Source organism: Trichechus manatus, unplaced genomic scaffold (genome assembly GCF_000243295.1).
Source record: "Trichechus manatus latirostris isolate Lorelei unplaced genomic scaffold, TriManLat1.0 scaffold00016, whole genome shotgun sequence".
Classification (NCBI taxonomy): Eukaryota; Metazoa; Chordata; class Mammalia; order Sirenia; family Trichechidae; genus Trichechus; species Trichechus manatus.
In genome coordinates, this window is record NW_004443952.1 from 4887541 (window position 1) to 4902589 (window position 15049).

Consider the following 15049-nt stretch of genomic DNA (forward strand, 5'->3'; position numbering starts at 1 on the left):
GACTTAGAGACAGGATTTCTTCCCAAGAGCTGCCTGGCTGGTGAAACTCGCAAAGTCCAGAGAGATTTCCTGTTTTGTTTTCCACAAGCTCAAGCTCCTATTGATTACAGAAAACCACACACACACACACACACACACACACGTGCATTCAAAAATAAAAACACATACACATGCACACACAAAACAGGATGTTCTGTCTCCTCCCCTTGCTGGAGTCCAGTGCAATCTCCTACCATCTGTGTCACTTTCACCCATGGCCCTGGATTTCACCATTATGGTAATTAAGCCCTTAGAGCTGACTGGAGATGTTACAGAAGCTTAAGCCATGAACAGTTGTACACATTAATTTCACTAAGGGGGGAACCTACAAATAGAGGGAGAAAAAGGTCTGAGAGTCAGCATGACCTCATGCTCTGCCATCTGGTTTCTGTCCTCATGAGAGTACCTCTTCTGGTACTGGTAGGCAAGTGGACATTTGCTCCCAGCATAGGTTCTGGTGTGTAGTAGGAACAGTGCTCTTATCATGTGCCAGACCCTGGGACAGACATTTTACTGACTTTCTTGAGCTCAATAACTTTCAATCTACATTTTACAGATGAAGAAACTGAGTCTTAAAGAGATAAAGTAACTTGGTCACATGGTAGAGCTAGGGCTGGAACTTAAGCATGTCTGACTCTAAAGCCTGTATGCTTTATACTATGTATTAATAATTGCCAACGTTTGTTGAGCATCTACTGTGTGCCATGCCCTGTGCCAGCATTTACATGTATGATCACATGTAATCCTCTCCGATCAACTCAATGATAAAAGTATTAATGTTAGCTCTATTTTTGGAGTTGTGGACATAGTTAAGTAACCAATGTATCACAGGTCAACCATCTAATAAGAGGCAAAACCCATGTGTTTAAACACTTTCCTATTCTTCATTGTCTGCCTTACAGGACCCCTCAGAATTCAACAGGGAACAGGCCTCAACCACACAACTTGATGTTTGCATTCTTATTACTATTACCACTAGCAACATCTATCGTTTCTTTCCACATATGTAGTCGATTTGATTCCTATATTTTCCATCTGGTGAGGTCCACATGTATAGTTGCCATTTATGTTGTTAAAAAAAGGTGTTTGCAATGAACAACTCATTTGTCTTGCAAAATTTTATCATGAGATCTCCGGCATCGTTTCTATCAACAAGGCCATATTTTCCAACTACAGATCTTTCTTCTTTGTTTCCAACTTTCACATTCCAATCACTAGAAATTATTAATGCATCTTGATTGCATGTCTGATCAATTGCAGACTGCAGAAGTTGAGAAAAATCTTCAATTTCTTCATCTTTGGCATTAGTTGTTGTTATATAAATTTGAATAATAGTCATATTAACTGGTCTTCCTTGTAGGCTTATGGGTATTATCCTATCACTGGCAGCTTTGTACTTCAGGATAGATCTTGACATGTTCTTTTTCACAATGAATGTTACACCATTCCTCTTCAATTTGTCATTTCTAGCATAATAGACCATATGATTGATTCAAAATAGCCAATACCAGTCCATTTTAGCTCACTAATGCCTAGGATGTCAGTCTTTATGTGGTCCATTTCATTTTTGATGACTTCCAATTTTCTTAGATTCATACTTCGTACATTCCATGTTCCAATTATTAATGAATTTTTGCAACTATTTCTTCTCATTTTGAGTTGTACTACATCAGCAAATAAAGGTCCTGAAAGCTTTAATTCATCCACGTCATTATGTTGACTCTACTTTGAGGAGGCAGCTCTTCCCCAGTCATATTTTGAGTGCCTTCCAACATGAGGGGCTCATTTTCTGGCACTATATCAGACAATGTTCCACTCTTATTCATAAGGTTTACACTGGCCTTTTTTTTTTTTTTTTCAGAAGTAAATTGCCAGGTCCTTCCTCCTAGTCTGTCTTAGTCTGAAAGCTCTACTGAAACCTGTCCACCATGGGTTACCCTGCTGGTATTTGAAATACCGATGGCATAGCTTTCAGCATCACAGCAACATGCAAGCCACCACAGTATGACACAGTACAACAAACTTGCTCACATGCAAGTTCAAGATGAAGCTGAAGAAAATTAAAACAAGTTCATGAGAAACAAAATACGACCTTGAGTATAAACGACTTGAATTTAGAGACCTTGTCAAGAATAGATTTGATGCATTGAACACTAATGACCAAAGACCAGACGAGTTGTGGGATGACATCATGGACATCATGCATGAAGAAAGCAAAAGGTCATTAAAAAGACAGGGAAGAAAGAAAAGACCAAAATGGATGTCAGAAGAGACTCTGAAGCTTGCTACATAGAGTGGCTAAAACAAACGGAAGAAATAATGAGGTAAAAATGCTGAACAGAAGATTTAAAAGGGTGGCTCAAGAAGACAAAGTAAACTATTATAATGAAATTTGCAAAGTCCTGGAGTTAGAAAATCAAAAGAGAAGAACACACTCGGTATTTCTCAAGGTGAAGTAACTGAAGAAAAAATTGAAGCCTCAAGTTGCAATATTGAAGGATTCTATGGGGATAATATTTAATGAAGGATTCTATGGGGGAAAATATTTGTGATGCAGTAAGCATTAAAAGAAGATGGAAGGAAACAAAGATTCACTGTACCACAAAGAATTGGTCAACATTCAACCATTTCAGAAGGTAGCACATGCCAAGAACTGATGGTACTGAAAGAAGACGTTCAAGCTGCACTGAAGGCATTGGTGGAAAAAAAAAGGTCTCCAGGAATTGACCAATTGAGATGTTTCAACTAACGGATGCAACATTGGAGGTACTGACTCATCTTTGCCAAGAAATTTGGAATAGTTACCTGGAAAACCAACTGGAAGAGATCCATATTTGTACCCATTCCAAAGAAAGGTAATCCAACAGAATGCAGAAATTACTGAACAATATCATTAATAATCACACGCAATTAAAATTTTGCTGAAGATAGTTCCAAAATGGTTGAAGAAGTACATCTACAGAGAACTGTCAGTAGCTCAAGCCAGATTCAGAAGAGGACATGGAATGAGGGATATCATTGTTGATGTCAGATGGATCTTGGCTGAAAGCAGAGAATACCAGAAAGATGTTTACCTGTGTTTTCTTGATTATGCAAAGGCATTTGACTGTGTGGATCATAACAAATTATGGATAACATTGTGGAGAATGGGAATTCCAGAACACTTAATTGTTCTCATGAGGAACCTGTACATAGACCAAGAAGCAGTTGTTCAAACAGAACAAGGGGATACTTCATGGTTTAAAGTCAGGAAAGGTGTGTGTCGGGATTGTATCGTTTCACCATACTTGTTTAAACTACATGCTGAGCAAATAATCCAAGAAGCTGAACTATATGAAGAAGAATGGGGCATCAGGATTGGAGGAAGACTCATTAACAACCTGTAATATGCAGATGACACAGCCTTGTTTACTAAAGCTAAGAGGACCTGAAGCACTTACTGATGAAGATAAGGACTACAGCCTTCAGTACAAATTGTTAGGAGCTGTCCAATTGGTTCCAACTCACAGGGTCCCTATGTAGAACAGAACGAAACACTGCCCGTACCTGTGCCATTGTCACAGTCTTTGCTATGTTTGAGCCCATTGTTGTAGCCACTGTGTCAATCCATCTCACTGAAGATCTTCCTCTTTTTCACTGATCCTCTACTTTACTTAACAAGCATGATGTCCTTCTCCAGGGATTTGTCCCTCCTGATAACATATCCAAAGTATGTGAGACCAAGTCTCACCATCCTTGCTTCTAAGGAGCATTCAGGCTGTACTTCTTCCATGAAACATTTGTTCACTCTTCTGGCAGTCCACGGTATATTCCATACTCTTCACCAACACTATAATTCAAAGGCATCAATTCTTCTTCAGTCTTCCTTATATATTGTTCAACTTTCCCATGCATATGAGGCTGTTGAAAATACCATGGCTTGGGTCAGGCACACCTTAGTCCTCAAATTGACATCCTTGCTTTTCAACACTTTAAAGAGATCTTTTGCAGCAGATTTGCCAAATGCATTACGTCATCTGATTTCTTGACTGCTGCTTCCATGGGTGTTGAATGTGGATTCAAGTAAAACGAAATCCTTGACAACTTCGATATTTTTTCTGTTTATCATAATGTTGCTTATTAGTCCAGTTGTGAGGATTTTTGTTTTCTTTATGTTGAGGTGCAATCCATACCGAAGGCTGTAGTCTTTGATCTTCATCAGTAAGTGATTCAAGTGCTTTTCGCTTTCATTCGGCATCTGGCTTTGTTCTGACTGATGATATTGAGCTTCCCCATCATCTCTTTCCACATATGTAGTCAATTTTATTCCTGTGTATTCCATCTGGCCAGGTACACAGTATAGTTTCTGTTTATGTTGTTGGAAAAAGATGTTTGCAATGAAGAAGTTGTTAGTCTTGCAAAATTCTATCATGCGATCTCCAGCGTTGTTTCTATCACCAAGGCCATATTTTCCAACTACAGATCCTTTTTTTTCGTTTCCAGCTTTCACATTCCAATCACCAGTAATTATCAATGCATCTTGATTTCATGTTTGATAAATTTCAGACTGCAGAAGTTGGTAAAAATCTTCTGTTTCTTCATCTTTGGCATTAGTGGTTGGTGCATAAATTTGAATAGTAGTCATATTATCTGGTCTTCCTTGTATGTGTACGGATATTATCCTATCACTGACAGCATTGTACTTCAGGATTTATCTTGAAATGTTCTTTTTGGCAATGAATGTTACACCATTCCTCTTCAATTTGTCATTCCTGGCATAGTAGACCATATGAGTGTCTGATGCAGAATGGCCAATACCAGTTCATTTCAGCTCATTGATGCCTAGGATATCCGTGTTTATGTGTTCCACTTCATTTATGAGGACTTCCAATTTTCCTAGATTCATATTTTGTATACTCCATGTTCTGATAACAAATGGATGTTTTGACTATTTCTTCTCATTTTAAGTCCTGCCACATCAACAAATGAAGGTCCCCAAAGCTTGACTCCATCCACATCATTAAGGTTGACTCTACTTTGAGGAGGCAGCTCTTCCCCAGTCATATTTTGAGTGCCTTTCCACCTGAGGGGTTTGTCTTCCTGCACTATATCAGACAATGTTCCACTGCTAGTCATAAGATTTTCTCTGGCCAGTATCTTCAGAAGTAGACTACCAGGTCCTACTTCCTAGGCTGTCTTAGTCTGGAAGATCTGCTGAAACCTGTCCACCATTGGTGACCCTGCTAGTATTTGAAATACTGGTGGCATAATTTTCAGCATCACAGCAACAGGCAAGCCACCACAGTGCAACAACCTAACAGATGTGTTGGGTCAAAGTTTACACCTCAACATAAATAAAACAACAATCCTTGCAACTGGACCAATAAGCCACATCATGATAAATGGAGAAAAGATTGAAGTTGTCAAAGATTTTGTTTTACTTGGATCCACCATCAACACCCATGGAAGCAGCAGTCAGAAAATCAGTTGACATGTTGTATTGGGCAAATCTGCTGTAAAAAACCTCTTTAAAGTGTTGAAAAACAAAGATGTCACTTTGAGGACTAAGGTGTGCCTGACCCAAGCCATGGTATTTTCAGTTGCCTCATATGCATGCGAAAGCTGAACAATGAATAAGGAAGACCAAAGAAGAATGAATGCCTTTGGATTATGGCATTGAGGAAGAGTATTGATCATACCATGGACTGCCAGAAGAATGAACAAGTCTGTCTTGGAAGAAGTACATCCAGATTGCTCCTTGGAGGCGAGGGCAGTGAGACTTTGTCTCTCATACTTTGGACATGTTATCAGGAGGGACCAGCCCTTGGAGAAGGACATCATGCTTGGTAATGTAGAGGGTCAGCAAAAAAAGAGGAAGATCCTCAATGAGATAGATTCACACAGTGGCTGCAACAATGGGCTCAAACATGGTCAATTCCAACTCATGGAAAATATCCCATATATTATCTAATCCTTGGTTTCATCTATGGAGAAATTGAGAGCAACAGTGGAGACGAAACCCATCTGAAGAAGTGTATGGATCAAGAATAGCTTGGCCTTGCGATCAGAAGAAATGGCTGGTGCCTGGCTACCATTACTGAACATTTTGATCAAAGATTCTATAAAAGAATCCTGATCAAAGAGGGGAAAAGGTAGAACAGAATGTCAAATTCTCATGGAGTCCAAACTCACTGGAGTTATTTAGACTGAAGAACCCCTGAAACTATAACCCTGAGATAAAATTTAAACCCTAAACCTTAAACCAAAAAAATCACCTGAAGTCTTCTTTAAACCAAACAATAGCAGGCTTAATTAGTAACGAATGTCTGCATTGAGCATTGGGCTCTTTTAAAGAACTATCTATATGGGATCAAACTGACAACAGGAACTTGAGAGGTTAGATAGTAAACTTAGCTGGCATTGAGTTTATGTTACTGGGGGAGAAACAATTTGGAAAAGGAAAGTGAGAATGATTGCACAACTTGAAAAATGTAATCAACATTACTGAATTGTATATGTAGAAATAAATGAATTGGCGTATGTTTTAGTATGTATATTTTCAACAACAACAAAAACAATAAAATACATTATTAAAATATATATATGTATAGTTGGCATGACTACAAAGAGTTGGCCTTTAGGGACTAGAATTGTGTATTCTCCATAATCCAATCATATTGGTTTACTGTTCTTCTAAGTGTAAAACATAATTAGAAAAAAAAAGAATATGAAACAGTAAACAGTAATAATGAAGACAGTGTGTTGCTAGTTGTTGTTAGGTGCCGTAGAGTCATTTCCAACTCATACACCCCTATGTACAACAGAACAAAACACTGCCCAGTCCTGCGCCATCCTCACAATCATTCTATGTTTGAGCCCAATGTTGCAACAGGTTTGGGTTGGGTTTTTGGGTTTTTCCAACTTGACGGTTGCCTTTGCCTCATTGTTCCTTGGGCAAGTCCTCCCTTAAACTTCTTATTTCTATTAAGTGATGGGCGATGGATTTAAAGATTTCTGAAGTACCTTCCAGGACTCTGAGTTGATGACTGACCCCTGTATTAGTTTCCTGTGGCTGTTATAACAAATTACCGCAGACTTGGTGGCTTAAAACAATGGAAACTTATTTTCTCACAGTAGTTTCACTGGGTCAAAGTCCTGGTGTCATCAGGACTGAGCTGTCTTAGAGGCTGTAAAAGAGAACTGGTTCTTGCTTCTTTAAGCTTTTGATGGTGTCTTAGGCTGGGTTCTCTAGAGAAGCAAAACCAGTAAAGTGTATAAATATATATAGAGAGAGATTTATATCAAGGGAACAGCTCACATGATTGTAGAGGCTAGAACATCCCAAGTCCATGGATCAGGGTAGAGGCCTCTCCCAATTCACACAGCCGCAGAAGCTGGCGAACCCAAGATAGGCAGCCAGAGAGCAGGGCTCCTGCTCACAGGCTGTGAAGGTCGATGAATTCCAAGATTGGCAGGCAAGACAGCAAGGTTTCTCCTTATTCACATAGCTGTAGGGGTAGTGAACCCAAGATCAGCAGTTCGGGGAGAAGGACTCTTGCTCGCAGGCTGTGAAAATTGATGAATCCCAAGATTGAAAGGTAAGCTGCTAGCTCAAGTCCCAAGAACTGCAGGTGAGATGACAAGAGGCAACTGCTGGATCCAGAACAAGCCAAAAGCCTTGGCAAGGCCAGCAGGAAGGAGGTAGCTGGCAGAGGGAGGAGAGATGAAGGTTGAGGTGGTGGTGAGCTGCCACAGGCCCCGCCCATGCTGCTACCACCCAGCAGATTCCATCATGGAGGTGATCGCATATCAAATTTCAACAGGGAAGTGATCACAACATTATACAACTGCCAAAACACTGAGAATCATGGCCTAGCCAAGTTGACATACAGTCTTAACCATCACAGATGGCTTCTGGTATTTCTTTGTTCATGACCACGTTGTTCAAATATCTGCCTCTGTGGTCACATTGCTTTTTCCTCTTCTGTGTCAGATCTCCCTCTGCCTGAGGACACTTGTGATGCATTTAGGAATAACCAGGATAATCTCCTTATCTCAAGATCCTTAATCATATCCACAAAGACTCTTTTTCTATATAAGGTAACAATTGCAGGTTTCAGGGATTAGAACCTGAAATCTTTGGGGGTCATTATTCAGCCTACTATGGAGCCTTTATTCCTAAGTACCCAGTGGGGAGCAATGAAGAGTCTTGCTATTTATCTTTTCATCAGAACAGAATTCTGAGAGATGGAAGCCATGTCATAGGATGCTGTGTAGCCCCTTGGGGTTAGAGTTGCCAGATAAAATACAAGACACCCCGTTAAATTTGAATTCCAGATAAAACAAAGTTTTTAGTATAAGAATGTCCCAAATATTGCACAGGGAGAAAAGATCTGAGAGTCAGCAAGACCTCATGATCTGTCATCTGTCTTCTGTCCTCGTGAGAGTGCCTCCTCTGGTGCTGGCAGGCAAATGGACATTTGTTCCCAGCATAGTCTGTGGCACGTAATAGGAACAGTGCTCTTACCATGTACCAGACCCTGGGACAGACACTTTACATGCAAATGTTGCATGGGGCATACTTATACTGAAAATAAAAATATTTATCCCGAATTCAAATTTAACGAGTCATCCTGTATTTTATTTTATTTTTTTACTAATATGACAACCCTACTTGGGGTTAATCCCACTGTCCTGCATGGTTGAATGGAAAAGCCCTGCACTTGGGAATCACACAGATCTGGTTTGAATTCTGCCTTACCATTTACCTGCTGTGAGAACTCGGGAAAATTGCCTCACTGCTCTGATTCCTAGTTTTCTCACCTGTAAATGAGCATCATAATGTCTGTATCTCAGGACTGTTTTGAGGATATATTTTTTTGTGCACTTAAAGCACCTTACACTATCCTGAGGGGAATGGAAGAAATAACTTCCCATTTCTCTTAACTGCCAAACATCAATGATCAGTTTTTTAGTGTCTATTCATCTACTTGTGAAATATTGATTGAAAACCAGTGCTAGGTCCCCTGAATTTTCCTGTGAATAAGGCATGGTGGCCTCTGGCCTTGTTGGGATCACAGTCTGCTGGATGAGACAGATAAGTAAATGTGATCGCATGGGTGTTGTAATGTCACAGTGTCAAGCAGAGGAACATAATCCCGGGCATAGGAAAGCCAGAGGAGGTTCCCCAGAGAAAGGAAAGTTTCCACTGAAACCAAAAAAATGAATTGAAGTGCAAAGGGGGAAATATTTCAGACAGAGAGAACAAAATGTTTCAGACAGAGAGGACGATGAAGTGCACCGCAATTAAATAGAAAATTGACCATTATTTAGAGCAGGGGTCAGTAAACTATGCCCTCAGGCCAAATCTAGCCAGATGCTTGTTTTTGTAAATAAATATATGTGTACATTTGCAATACAACCACACCCATTCATTTAAGTGTTGTTTGTGCTATTTTCATGCTACAAAGCTTGTTGTTGCTGTTAGCCATGGTGGAGTCAGCCCTGACTCTGCAATCCTATGTACAACAGAACGAAATGCTGCCTGGTCCTGTGCCATCACCATGATCGGTTGTGGATCAGTCTGTTGTGATCCACAGGGTATTCAGGGGCTGATTTTTGGAAGTATATCACCAGACCTTTCTTCCTAGTCAGTCGTAGTCTGGAAACTGCTGAAACCTGTTCAGCATCCTAGCAACACCCAAGCGTCTTAGCCTAAGTCAAACCCAGGACTCCCACATGGGAGGCAAGAGTTCTACTACTAAACCACCAGTGTCCCATACTACAAAAGTAGAGTGTCAGAGACTGCCCAGTGGCAAAGCCAAAATTTTTACTATCTGGTCCTTTAGAGAAACAGTTTGCTGTCCTCTGATGGAGTTGTTGTTGTTGGGTGCCTTCAAGTCGATTCCAACTCATAGGAACCCCTTGTGACAGAGTAGAACTGCCCCATAAGGTTTTTTGTTTTTTCTGTAATCTTTACAGAAGCAGATTGCCAGGTCTTTCTTCCATGGAGCTGTAGGTGGGTTTGAACTGCCAACCTTTTTGTTAGCAGCTGAGTGCTTCACCATTGAGCACTGTTTAAGTATAAACAGGAATTCACTGTTGGTAGAAATGTTAGTGGTTACCTGCGGGTGGATGGTACAATGTAAAGGAAAATGATGGAAGTGGTGAGAGATGAGACTGGTGGTGTGGTCTAGAGGTTGAGCAAGGAGTTTAGACATTATCCTGAGGACTGTACGGGAGCCTCTGAAGGTTTTTAAACAGGACAGTGAGATAGTCAGACTTCTGGGAGAAGCAGTATAGCAAGGTGTTTAAGAGGACAGGCTCTGTTACAAGCTGTGAGCCTCAGGCAAGTTATTTACCTTCTGTGTGCCTCAGCTTTTCAATTTGTAAAGTGGGAAATGATAATAATAATAATAATATCTATTTCATGGGATTATTGTGAAGATAAAATAAGTTAATGAGCATAGAGTGCCCGGCCCAGTGGAAGCTCCCAATGGATGTTGCTATTATTGTATCTCAATGATCATTCTGGCTTATGGCTAGAGAATGGCTCAGGACAGGAGAACCTGGTTGTAGGGTACCAGAAGTTAAGGCAAGAGATGGCATCCTGTGCTTAGGAGACTGCTTTGAAGCCTTGGTCGACCACCAACATGGCCATCAGCACATTCACTCTCAGTCTCTCCACCACTGTCATCATTGTCTCTTCTCTCCTCCTTTATTCCAGACCTTCAAGAGTGCACTGATGAGCTCCTACTGGTGCTCGGGGAAAGGGGACGTGATCGATGACTGGTGCAGATGTGACCTTAGTGCCTTTGATGCCAACGGGCTTCCCAACTGCAGCCCCCTCCTGCAGCCGGTGTAAGTATGTATGGCCCCTCTTCCTTTGGCCTCCCTTTTTCATGGATTCCTACCCTTGTCCTACCAGCCCAGGCCATGACTTACTTCTATTCCTAGGGTGCCTATCCAGATCCCTGAAGTTTCTGGGCCTACCCCTTTCTTGAGGAAAGAAGGGAGCCATGGCAGAAAAGACCAGTGGCTCAGGGGTAAACACTGATATTGCAGTGTGCTATTTTGAGTCATCCCACTTATTCCATCATTATTTTCTTCCCTCATCCATTTAGCAAAGATTTACTGAGTGATGACTACAGTTTTGTCAGTTGTTGTGCTAGGCACTGGAGCTGCAGAAAGAAAGTGTAGAACCTCTCTGAAGCAACTTCATTTTATTCATTCATTCAACAAATAATTGTGAACACCTTTTATGTGTCAGGTAATGGGGATACATCAGTGAACAAGACAGTAAAGTCCAGGCACTTACGGAGCTGACAGTTTAGTGGGGGAGACCGACGGCAAAGGCAAAACAGGAAAATAGATATAGCTTAAAAATTTAAGTAAGAAAAACATGAAAGAAGACCAAAGAGGTGCTAATGGAGAGAATAATGGGAATATGCTTTGATTGGAGTGGAGGAGGAATTGTCAGGGAACCCTCTCAGATAGACTTGAAGTACTGTAGGAGTTAGCCAAGCAACGAGTGGCGAGAAAATCACATTCCAGGCAGAAGGAACAGCATATGTAAAGGCCTTGACATGGGAAATTCACCATTTGAGGAAATAGAGGAAAGCCATCTTGTTTGGAGGAATGTGATTAAGAGAGAGAGTGGTGTCAGGAATATCAGAGAGGTGGGAAGGAGCCAATATTAGGAAAATCAAGTCACGTAATACACCTCTGTGGAGTGAGAAGAATTACATTATAAAATAGTTCCTGACGAGATAATACAATGTAGAGGAAAGAGATCTGGGCTGGGAATAAGCAAAGTTACCATATGGTTCTGTCCCCAACCTTGCTGTGTGACCTTGTGCAAATCATTTCCCTTTGCTGGGCCCTAATTTCCCCACCTGTGAAATAAGGGGATTCTACTTCATTATCTCTAAAGAGCATTCTGGTTCTACCTTCAATCATTCTGTTATTCCTTGATTTATAAAAAGATTCATCCCAAGATTCCTGCCCACTTTGAGAGAGTATTGACCTGAGAATATTAAACAATTGACTAATATATTGGGGGATTGAAGAGAATGACAGAGAGATCGGAAGATACTGTGTTTAAAGGCACCGTCAATTTAATTGAAAATGAAGCATCACTGAGAATATAGTTTATATAAATAGCTGATCAACTTTCAGTGAACACATATTGTGTGCTTGGGTTAACTTACTGAATTCTACATAGATTCTAAGAGGTAGTACTTCTTATCCCCATTTTTATGGATGGGGAAATGGAGACTCTAGGAGATGAAGTACTTGCCTAAGTCCATAAAAGGGGTTGGTGGTGGATGGAATCAGGATATGAACCCAGTCTAAAGTCTGTGATATAATCTTCAAACATGCAGACAAACTAGCAACCTTCCCTGTCACCCCTGTAGGCTGCGGCTGTCCCCAACAGTGGAGCCCTCCAGCACCGTGGTCTCCTTGGAGTGGGTGGATGTTCAGCCAGCTATTGGTACCAAAGTCTCCGACTATATTCTGCAGCACAAGAAAGTGGATGAATACACAGATACTGACCTCTACACCGGTAGGTAGAAAGCCCATGACTTCCCATTTTGTCTCCCATAATGTGACAGAGGAGGGAAACTGGGATTTTTCAATGCCTTTGGAGACTTGGTGCCATCTAACTTAGGAAGGTATCGCAAGGTTCCATTATTTAGCAGTTGTCACCTAATGCCCATTCCTGTGTGTTTTTTTTAATGATTTTGAGCGGGAAAAGTAGTATGTTGGAGAGAATTTCTGATACTCTGAGTTGGACCTTCAAAGTCACATATCAAGGGATTAATTGATTCTGAAGAGGATTTGATCTTTTTCTACTTGGGATGGCCTGCAAGTCACATGTTGGAAGACCTTGATGTATAAATATATTATCTCTGGGACTGAGATGAGGGACTTAAAGCAACTGCTTTTTCCATTGAGATGTACTGTGATATCTTCATTAACTGGTGCTGGGGAGAACTGGAAATGATTCAGGCATGCAGGAGAAGATGAGAAAGGTGGCTCTTAAGAGGGCTAATTTTATTGAAACTCAGAGTGCCATCTCTGAATTCTTCTAAACCTCTAACTCTGCCAAGAAGCTGAGCATTCACGAGGATCTGCACTAGAGGCTAACATTATCTGCTCTGTGTTAGACCTCCACTCAGTCATTGTATTTTCCCAACTAGAAAACATCAATTGGGCATCTACTTGCTGTGCCAGGCACTGAGCTAAGTGCTTTGTTCAACATCTCACTGAATTGTCATAATAACCTAAACTGTACTCATTCCACAGTTTCAAGAAGGGGACTAACTCAAGGTTATCTAGCTGATGATATCTCCTCAAGCTCCCAACTTTAATCTTATTTTTAGAAATAAATGAACCAAGACTCGATTATCAAAGAATTAAAAAAGTATAATTACTTGGCTACTAATTGTTATGTATCTGCCGTTGGACTGTATACTCAAGAAGCAAAGATGACTCATCTGTCTTGATCGTGGTTAAATTCCCAACGTCTGCCATAAGGCCTGGCATTCAAATGTTTGTTGAATGAATGAATAATGAATGAATTAAATGACCTTTATTGCTTCCTTGTCTTTTTCTTTCTCCTTCTCTTCACCCTGTCTTCTCCCGTTCCCTCTTTCCTCTCTGGGCTAATTTTGCTTTGCTTCCTCTGAAACTGGGAAGAAAGTGGTCGATGAAGCTGTGAATGTGAAATAGACCAGAGAGAGAAGGGCCAGGATGGTGAACAACAGGAGAAGTCAAGTTGGTTGCTGCTTGGTGCACTGGAATCGATGTGGCTCATTGACTGGAGTTGGCTGAAGAGGGCTCGAGAGGCTGGACTAGGAATCACTTTCAATGAGGGTCTAGTCACAGAAAAGTAATTAGGCAGCTGGCTTTGCCTCATCCTTTAAAACTTTGTTAATTCTTTCCATCTTTTGACTCTGTGTGTGTGGGTGTGTGTGAAAGTACACTTGTGCAATACTGTGTGAGTTTGTGCATCTGTATAAGTGTACATATGTCTGTGTTCGTTTGTATGTTTCTGTTCATTTGTATGAACTTTTATTTCTAGATGGGTGAGGTTTGATGGTATATGTGAATGTGTGAGCATGTAGTGTGTAGTGTGTGTGTGCACATGCGCCTTTATCTTTGTAGAGTGCTATTTTATAATGACAGGGTTTTTTAGACCACGGATCACTAAGGGGAAAGAAGATCTTCTAATGAGTTCCTGGGAGGTGCAAATATTTAATGCACTAGACTGCTAACCAAAAGGCTTGAGGTACAAGTCCACCAGATGCTCCTTGGAACAAAGGCCTGGCAATCTACTTCCAAAAAATCAGCCATTGAAAACCCTATGGAGCACAGTTCTACTCTGACACACACAAACTCGCTGTGAGTCAAAACTGACTCGATGGCAACTGGTTACACTAACAGTAATGCTTCACATCTCTATAGCATGTCATTCTTTTCAGAATTAAAAAGCTGTGTAAAGTAAGAATGATTACCAGCCCAGTTTTACAGACAAAGAAAGGAAGCCCAGAGAGGTACGTGACTTTCCCCAAATCCCACAACCAGTACATGGTAGAGCCAGGCTTTATAACCAGGTCTGTCTTACTCAACAGAGTGCTCATTCTTATACGCCATATGCAGCTTCTAAGTCAAAATTCAAGTGGGGCTTCCTTCATGAAGGCTTCTTGACCATTTCAGCACAAAGTCTTCACCCTGTCCTCTCAGCTTAGGCCACTCATTGTTTCTACCATTTCTTTGGCATATTCCATTCAATGCCTTGAAGTACCTCTTCAAATATCAGGAGAAAATTTCAGGGTTGAAAGGATCTTAGAGATCACTTAGTCCTGCTTCCCCTTTAACATTTCAGTACACCCTTCAAAATCCACTTTGCTTACATGCCTCCATTGATGGAAAGGTCACTTCTTTCTAAACTTGGCCATTCTCTTGGTGGAGGCGGGTGGTGTTTTTTGAGACAGCATAGTGTAGTGGAAAGTGTAGGGGCTTTGAA

General features: G+C 40.9%; 1 protein-coding gene across 2 annotated transcripts in view; it reads left to right on the forward strand.

Annotated features, from left to right (window-relative positions):
- The window catches only part of ASTN2 (astrotactin 2), a 1034049-nt gene that overhangs the window by 840451 nt on the left and 178549 nt on the right, over positions 1–15049 (forward strand). For both annotated transcript variants that reach the window (XM_004372122.1, XM_004372123.2), the window contains 2 exons: positions 10745–10878; positions 12435–12583. In XM_004372122.1, the coding sequence (XP_004372179.1) occupies positions 10745–10878; positions 12435–12583 (283 nt within the window). The remainder of the gene's footprint in view (positions 1–10744; positions 10879–12434; positions 12584–15049) is intronic.